The 10,045-nt window shown below is 35.0% G+C and overlaps 1 protein-coding gene across 3 annotated transcripts in view; it reads right to left on the minus strand.

Annotated features, from left to right (window-relative positions):
* Positions 1 to 5,039, minus strand: part of TBX20 (T-box transcription factor 20) — a 63,943-nt gene extending 58,904 nt beyond the window's left edge. For all 3 annotated transcript variants that reach the window (XM_075586609.1, XM_075586610.1, XM_075586611.1), the window contains exon 1: positions 4,572 to 5,039. In XM_075586609.1, coding sequence (XP_075442724.1) covers positions 4,572 to 4,698 — 127 coding nt within the window. In that variant the 5' untranslated portion in view covers positions 4,699 to 5,039. The remainder of the gene's footprint in view (positions 1 to 4,571) is intronic.
* Positions 5,040 to 10,045: the final 5,006 nt, after the last annotated feature.

Below are 10,045 nucleotides of genomic sequence, written 5' to 3' on the forward strand. Positions count from 1 at the left end.
TTGCACAGCTAGGTAAGAGGGACCTGCAGAAGGCTTACAGTATGTGGGCTCTTCATAACACTAGCAGTAATGGATGCTGAAGTGACATTATTTGTGCCATGTTTGCTTTGTGACTACTTACCCATACACCTTTGGGCTAGGATTACAAACTGCAGCACACTTGTATTATTTATTAGTGAAAAGACACAGTGCTAAAGTATTACCCAAAGGAGTCCCGGTTCTCTACCATGCAATCAGATGTGAATACACAGTCAAGTCAATGAATGTCATCCAAGAATAAGACAATGACAGAGACAGAAAGGGAGAGAGAGACAAAAAAGGAAAGCAGGCCCCTTAGTAGACATTGCCTTTGATTTGGTGAACCTGGATGCTGGACAAGTCAATGCATTTCCTACTAGAGATTAATCTGTCTTTGAAACAGGGGCTCACTGTGCTTGTAAAATAATTTGTTACCACTATGTAAGTAAAAAATATTCGCATATCATCATGGAAATAAACATTAACTCTGATCTTCCTGAGATACAAAAAAATATATTATTGAAATGTATTTTTATATTAAGTGGCTGCTAAATCTCATAGATATGGTTGTGTTTTATTGCCAAAATAAACTGTAATGCGTTATAAAACAGTGTAAGTAATGTGTGCAGAATAGGTGTGTAAGAAACAAGGACATTGCATAAAAATATGCAGTCAAATAAAAAGACCATAACAACATATATAATATAAAACTGTTATATTATAACACACCCCTAAATTGTCTTAGATGGCAATTAGGGAATTATTATTAATGTTCACTTTCGCAGTAAAATACAAGATGTGGTCACAGCATCAATGCATTGCATTTAATTTTTACCAGTGCCTATATATTTTTTCCACGTCTATAAAAGATGTCAGAACATGCAACGAAATACAGCAGATAAGAGAGAAATATTCCAGGTATAAATAATTATGGGGAGAATATAGGGGTCTATGTATCAAGCTCGGATTTTGAATAAACTCGATGCTAAAACATGTATTATTAACATACAGTCTGTAGCTTGTTGTCAGTGTATTAGTGAAGTTTGACCAACCATCTTTTATCCTTTTTGTCCTATTCTGAAATGTGTGGAAAGTTGTTATATGGGAAAATAGGAGGGCTTAGGGGGGAGTTACAGGGCACTGGGATTATAACGGGATGTATCAACGTTTCAATGCAGGGCCGTTGCTTTTTCTCTTTTATATGCATACAAGGATATTTGTGAAATGATGTACATTTATGTGGCAATTTTTTTTAATGTAAAATATAGAAAGCTGTATTGACAAGTGTCTACATCTTATTATTATGCTGTAAAATAGAGAGAGAAAAACCGATCGAATATGTGCCTACATGGATTAATTGATACACACCCTGTATAATTTAATACACAATAAACTGTGCTCCAATCCATCTCTAAAAAAAGGGGTTATTATTTGTGTACATTGATATCAGAGTAAGACAGCACAATGGGGGTGGGGGATGGGGGTGGTGAGGGGGGCATCAAAGATTATGGGCTGAAAATGGCTAAATTGGTGTAAATCCACCCCCCACTAGATTTATGGAAAAAAAATCCAATTGCTTTTAAGAATATTTTTTCTTTGATAAACTGAATTCATTTCCCCTCCATTGAACCATTGAAGGATACCCCCCAGGACTCAAACACTGTAATATGTGGATCTGAAGGAAGGTAAATGAAGCCAAGAAGGATCATAGATATTGATAGATTCAGCATTCCATTAAACTGGGGGGGGGGGGGGGGGGGACGACGACGACATTATTGTGTCATTGTATGCACATGATATATACTGTAGGATGAGCGACCCCCTCCTGGCTTGTGCAAGATCATGTATGGCTAGCAAAGTCTTGCACTTAAATGCACATTGCTATGGTCCCGGAGAGCGGTATTTTTTTTTTATTGATACTCCTATTTAACCCCTTTACTGCCAGATGAAAATACACCGTCCTGTTCACAGCACCCTCCTGTCATGCAATATGTGCCAGGGTGGGACTAGTCTGGGGTTTTTACTTCTGATGAGATACACAACGATTCTCAGCTTTTTCCTCTCTGTCACATATATTTCTGAGAAATACACACGTATCATTCAGATCCCTAGCAAATGTACACGAACCAACTGGTTTCACTGAGAGCGAAATTAATATTTTCCAGCCAGTACTATCATCAAACGGATAAAATAAAACCACTGTATAATGTGTTTGCATGCAGAGAATTATGCCAAATATTTACATGCAGGGAATTATACAAAATATATCCGGATGAATTTATTTAGAGACAAAGAGAGATGCATTGTATTTCAATAATGCCTCAAACTATATTTATATTTCTAATAGAAGCAAATCACAAGCAACATTTAATAAACGCTGGATGACGATGGCAAATATATATATTTTCCCAGTCCCAATTATTATTGTTCATATGTTTGTTAGTTGAGGATTATTTTAACTTTTTTATGTTTTTGTAATTCCAGATTTGATTTGGACTCACAATGCCTAACCTTGTTGAGCAGTTACGATGATAGAAATGTTACACATCATTTCACAAATATTGTTTGTATGAGTGAATGTCATTTTAACCTTTCAACAAAGAAACCACTTAGAGAAGCACCCGCTGATCTATTTTCTTGTGTGAGAGTGAGAATTCAGTGACACCGCCACAATTAGTGGGGAGAGATTGTACCATATAAATAGTGCATCACCATAGATTTTTTACATTGTTTCATTTAAACACGTGTCGTACTTTAAACAGATGTCATGATCTAATTTAATTTTCAAACATAACTGACTAATATAAATAAATGTAGACTTTTTGTCATGTGAAAACTCTTTCAGCTTTTTTCAGTCCCCTCAAATTTTAATTAGCAATCAAATACAAATAGACTCATTAAGATATCCCCAATAAGGTATGACAGGTACTGCTGATGAGAAGGCTATTGTGCCTTTCAATGTATTTGCTGTGCTGTTCTTACTAAAAGTAAAGTCGGAAATCTTGTTCTTTTTACACCTGTATCACACAGCTCAAAGAAGCCAAACTTGGCTATTCCGCTGCATTTCTCTGATTTACTTGTAGTATAATGCGGATATTATTATTATTATTATTATTACTATTATTATTATTATTACGTTGTGCACCAATGCTTCAGCTTCCAAACAAATTCAAATTGGAGGCATGAGACTCAGATCATAGTGATCACATGTTAAATAGCACCAGTAATAATAATGATGATGACAAGAATAATTATTATAGTGAATAACAGTCAGAGATGTATACAGCAAAAATAGCAGCCCAAGTACCAATGTTATACAAGTTATATATTCAACTTCATATGACACAATGTTATATATCATATTTAAGATAAATGTTATCTTGTAGAAATTATATATTAACTGTGGAATCAACAACCGAGTATGCAAATTGCAATTTATACCGATATATTATTACGGTAAGGAGTTTTTTTTTTACTTTGTCCTTTATTATGATATTGTTTTATGTATTGCTGGGTTTAGTAAAAAAAAAAAAACATACACACACAAAGTAAGTATTTGGCTTCGTCTGTCTATCCAGCATAAGTCTAAAATAATATATTTACAGATTTGGCATAAAAAACATTATTGATACGTTTCTGTTTAACTAGAAAAGTCACGCTGCAAACATAGGGGGATATCAATGCAGAGCGGAGAATCATTGATTCGATATGGTGCAATTCTTGTACAGATCACTCCTAATAGATTTGTTATTTCAAACGGGGAAAAAAGCAGAGCAATCGCCATATTTTGGGGCAACAAGCTAACTTTAGTTAGTCCAACCTCAACTTGGAGTGAAATGTAGGTCCTGAATAACAAGCCAGGCAGATAATTTTACAGTAAGTAATCCCCCAAGTAAACTACACGTAAAAAATATGTATTTGTAAAAGGCACCAAGTACTACAAAAGACAGACCTAGGAAAACGGTATATTAAAGTATTATCACTTTGTTCAATGCATATCAAATATATAAAGCATGGCAAATAAAGACTAAAATATATAAATCAACTAAACAATTTGTCATATTGGGTGTGCATTTGGGCTTCTTTGCTTAGTCTATATTTGTCCCTTTCCCGGTAGCTCTCCAGTTTACACTATTAATATATAAATATAAAATACTGAGAATTGTGAGTTTTGGAGCTCGCTAAGATTGTGTATTTCTAATTGTATCTTCGATGCATTTTGCACACTTGGAATGAAACGCTTGCAATGGCATTAGATACAGATGGAAATGTATTTCATATGATATCAAAAGAAAGAGTGCAGATAACTGACACACAACATATAATGATATTACAGCTTGCTTAGAAATTCCTTAGGCACTAGTTTAAGTAATTTAGTTTTTTTTTTTACATTACACACATACATATTATTTACTATAACATATATATTTAACACTAGACACTTAAACACTCCTTGCGATTGGGAAAGCAAAGTCAGACAGGGCAAGTAACAAGAGTAATTTCCTAAGTAACTAGTGTTGCTGCACACAAGTCGCACAGACATCTTTACTCACCCAAAGGCTTTATAGTGTTCTCCGGTGTCTCCTTCTCCTTGGCTGTCCCACTTGACATGAGAGCCGCAATAGAGAAGGCGTTAGCCCTGGAAGAGAGCTGAGGTTTGGGAGATGCAGTGTATTCCATGGTGGAGGAGAGGCAGCCAGGTCACAGATCACTGCAACTCACAGCAACAAGTAGAGGGACAGCTGCTGACAGAGGCAGATCAGATGAATCTCAGACAGAAGTACAGATCTGGGAGGTTTCTTTTTAGGGTAGGTGAAGTTAAACAACCGGTGTGGATTCTATGGGCACATATGTGCATTATTTAGTCAGAACCTCTCTTTCCCTCCAGGGGCTGCTGCTTTCCTTGGGAGGTTGGGCACTGAGTGTAAGTTTAATGCAGGAGAGCCTTGGCATTAGGTCAGAAGTAGCCAGGATGGATCCTGGGGATTGGTTGGAAGGAGAGTGGCTTTCTCAGTGGGGAGTCGCTGTTGCACACTGTGCTGATCCTCAGCCTCCCTTTCCTTAATTTGATGGCTACAGAGATCATATCTCCCTCGTGGCCAATTGGAGCACCTCAACGTCACGTCTGCCTGATGCAGCTGATAAGAGGAGTGTTTAGGGGAAGGGGGGGGAGCGGGAGGAGTACTCAATGGGTGAAGGACAGAAGAACATGCAGTTTGGGCAAGGAGAAGGGTAGGATCCATAGAGCTACTTAATTTTGAGGCTCCACCGTTTTCTTGAAAATCTCAGTAATTTCCCAAAACGGTGCACAAGGGAGATTAAGGAAAGGACAACGGATTTTGGACATTGTAAGAAAACTCCATGGGTATAGCTATCATTGAGAACCAATTCATATTATATAACCATTTACAGCAAAGTTCAACATCTCCTTAAAGTACCTACAGTATCAAGTCAACACATATCTTAGGGGCTCAGCTAATGTATTTTGTGGGGAACCTATTCTGCCACCTTAAAGTAAGCTACAAAGAATCAGGGGAACAAGACCTCATTTGTAGCTATCCCACGAAGTAAATACGGATACAAAACGTTTTACTCTTTGCCACTGAGAATTATGCAGTATATCTTGTTACTATTTCTGAAATACAATGCAACCAATAGACGTAATTATTTTTCTTATATGGGTATTTATGAGTATTAACATCTAGTATTATATTGTTAGTTATTAAAATTATTATTATAAAGTTGAACAAATTTGACAGTTTTAGAAATGTTTTTTTTTAAATAAAAGCACACATATTAGAACGATATATATATATATATATATATATATATATATATATATATATATATATATATATATATATATATATGTGTGTGTGTGTGTGTGTGTATATATATATATCACACTGCAATCTCTTACATCATTAACCCTAACTCTTATCACGTACATATGAAGGTTTCACCTCCATCTCTGTCACAAATTTAGGGATACCACACCTTCTACACATCTTACAGAGACATCTGGGATACACCCTCTCATTTAAAGTAAATACTGCATAGATTCTTAGTCCTCCATTAGAAAGCAGGAAGACACTAACTTTGTATTAACTACAGGTGATCTGTCTATAATATTAAGTGTATTGATAGGCACATTTCCAACTGCACACAGTAGTTAGGAACTATTTGGTGTAAGCCCTATTGTGTTATCTAGCAGTGTCATGAGAACTTACTGCTTTTCTATATTGTGACAGGCTTTACAAGACAAACTAAAATGTATGATAGATTGTGGAAATGGAAATAAAGACATACATTATATATTTTAGTTTGTTTTTCACATTTACAGCCAGCTACAAAGGCAATAAATATTGGTTATGCTTTCAAATAATTCAAAAATATGTCCCTGGTCATTCATGCAACACGGTTCTCCAAAATTGTATGAATGCATTATTATTACTTATGCATTTTTAAAATATTTACATGAAAATATTTAAGTTCACGATATGATATGGTCATAAAAATATTGAATGTCACTTTAAAAAAAGTGTAATACTTGTTGAAAAAGTTTAGTGAAAAACAAAATGTTAAAGTTGGACTATTGGGGTTGGGGCATTTGTCAATTTATTGGGAATATATGAATAAATATATTATCTTGATAAAATATCCGCTACATTCAAATGTAAAACGAAAAATAGTGGAGTCTGTAGAAATAACAGTGAAACAAACTTGTATACAAGGGTTTCAGATATTTTCGTTAATAAGCTGCAATTGGTGAAAAAAACAAATAAACATTGACTATAATCAAGATATATGTTTGAGGAAAAACGAAGCATTAACACTTCCTTTAATGATTGCTACAAATTAGGAGATCATTGCTAATATTCGTCCTGTGGCTTTAATATACAGGTAGTGAGAAATGGGCATGCTAATAATATATTGTACTTTGTTTTAAAAATAATAGAATATATTTTTAAATACATACAGTACGAATATGTGTGTGTATGGAAATGAATACCTTATATTCGTGTGTGTGTATATATATTACATATATGCCATCTATTCACCTCTATATCTGTCTCTATATATATATTTTTTTTTAAATATTTTTTTTAAATATATATATATATATATTTAAAAAAAATATATATATTAAAAAAAAATATATATATATATATATATATATATATATATATATATATATATATATATACATACACACACACACACACACACACACACGTGTATACCGTAAGTATAAGTGTGTGTGTGTGCGTGTGAGTGAGTGTGTGCGCTCATAAATATGATTAAGGAAATGGCTGAGGAAATCAGAGCACCAGGATATGATTACAAAATAATGTGCACCGACTACATTTTCTAATTTGCTTCCACAGAAATTAAAGATAGTGGACGGTCCTTTAAAAAGGACTCGCTTTTCCAATGAATAAAAAAAATAAGAGACAGGAGAAATACAGTTAAGCGATCTTCAGCCTTTTATTCCACTTTTGTATCCATTATCCGGAAAGTCATTTGTACAACTTTCCATGGTTCTGTTCATCTCAATTAAAATCCTATTAATGAAGAAAACAATGACATCTGCCCATAGTGTCCCGTGTATTGTAATAATTGTGCGGTTATTATTTCCCATCAGTGCAGTGATGTTTTAGTGGATCCTATAAAACCCCTTTTGAGGTGACTATGGGAAAGGTCTGTTCATGATTTCCCCCAAAACATGTTGTTTTTTGAGCGATATTTGGGCTTGACTGGCCAGCCCAGTACAGATTGTGTCACTTCTGCACAGGCTGGTTGGAGAGACTTCATGGCAACATTTGTATAGTCTGCATCCTATTGCTATCTCCAACAGACCCTTTCTCAATGGGGTTAATCCACTTCACAACACACCATTTTACTCCCTAATCTGAACAGGTCTCCTCCATCAGACGATGAGAAAAGACTCTGTGTAGCATTTAGTAACAAACAAACAAATAAATAAATAAATACCACTGCAGGTACATTGGTAAATTTGTTTTTTTACAATGACGTCTCTGGTGAGTGTCTACAAATGCCTTGGTTTTTTTCTTTAAGTCAACACTTGGTATCTACACCTATTTACTGCCATCACTCACAGCTTCCATTCTCATTACTGACAGCTCGTGGTTTTCCAATAGTCTTTCCCCCTCCCTCCCTAATCCTATCAACTACACGTAGAAGGGTTCAAACATCTTAATATATAGTTCTTTTTCAAATGAACGCAGGCACAACTATTTGTTTTATTAGTTCTCAGTTGACAAAAACATGAAATGCACAACGCATGAGGATCTGTACATTGAAGCCCTCTTCCTTCAAGCTGATGTACCTTTGAACCTGGCATTTTAAGAAGTAGTGCTGTGAATAGAAACTCCTTTGCCTAGTACTTCCCACACTGCACATTGTAAATCAATTAGAGCAGGTCTATTAACATTGTTAAACATTTGCTAAATCCATACTTCTTACACACACGCACACGCTAGACACTGATTCCTCAGATGAGTTGAAATCACAAATTAGATGCAGTAAATATTTTTTATCCACCACCCATACACTCCTACGTACTAAGTGGTGGTCTGATTTCAAAAGCCATTGCATAAAAACAAAAACAAAACACATGTATTATGTATTTCCTGTTACTTATTTAATTTTGATTTCACCAACAATCAACTTGGGATTGAGCACATCGAGATGTAACTTGTTCTGTATGACACTGTATCAGTTAATGCTCAGAGAACAATTTGGCATGCAATAATTAATAAATATGCCTTTAAACCTAGATGTAGATTCCTTCTCATCCAGACTAATATAGTATCATTTTTGATTGTGCATCTTCTTTCCATAATAGTATTATTTCAGCGTTTTGCAGCTACTCAGAAAATCAATATTAATCAATGGCATTGATATTACCAGCAGGTAATTGTAGTTTTAGGGTTCTCTCTAATTATATTTGTGTATCCTTAGACAAACGAAGACTAATATACTGCTGGTAATCTGTTTGTCACGTGTTTGTAATTTGACGAACCGAGTTTATATTTTATTTGTGGCAAGTAACGTAATAATTGGATTTACAAAGAATAACTTTTGTAGTCCAGGAAAACACGAGCCCATCTCGGAACAGTCCATGTGGAACTTTCCTGGTGACGGATTCCTTTATGATTAAGCTGTTGCTAGTGCCACCTACCAATTTTATAATCTCTGCGGGGACTCTTTCTTACCTCCCCTATTCCCTGTGGTGATATCACAGTAGACATGATGTACCTGTTTGTCATTTTTTTAGAGTAACATATAGTTGCAGTTTTCTCTATAGGGATATATGGTTTTTTTGTTTTGTTTTTTTTACCGAATCATTGAATGCATCTGTTACGGCTGCTACGAAAACAAATTGAGAAAAAGGGGGAAAATAAAACAGTATTTTTTTAGAATATTTTATTTTCCTGTGTTTTTCCTAGAAACTTTTTTTTTTTAGGGATTGCATCTTTAAAGTGTTTTTCAGTGCACAAACTGGAAAAAGATAAGAAGAAACAATAGAACATTTTTTTTACATGTTTCTCCTCTTTTACCTGCTTTTTCAGTTTGATTTGAAAACATTCCTGACTCCCTCAGTATTACTGTAGGTGATACCTTTTTTTGTTTGGACTAACAATTGATATTATAAGACCAGCTTTGGAGAGTTCTCTCGCTTTTCCTCAGGTCAGCAATACTGAATACCGAAATAAAACCTAACTCAAATGAATGATGACCCTCTGATGGTCCAGTTGTGTTAGGAAGAACTGACATATTTGCCCTCTACTAGTTTCTCAATACATAAAGCCCACACTTTTGAGGTATACCTTGCTCTTATTTTCATTATGAAATCATGTAGGGTTCAGTTGTATCCCCCAAGAGACTGTTTCTCTCCCCACCCCCCAGACTCTGATAAGGAAATGACTCTTGTCTAGACTCACAGGGCTTTCTCTGCCTTGTTTATCTAATTAATTTCGTTCAACTCATGCAGCCAGTTTTC

This window comes from Ascaphus truei, chromosome 2, assembly GCF_040206685.1.
Source record: "Ascaphus truei isolate aAscTru1 chromosome 2, aAscTru1.hap1, whole genome shotgun sequence".
In the NCBI taxonomy this organism is placed as follows: Eukaryota; Metazoa; Chordata; class Amphibia; order Anura; family Ascaphidae; genus Ascaphus; species Ascaphus truei.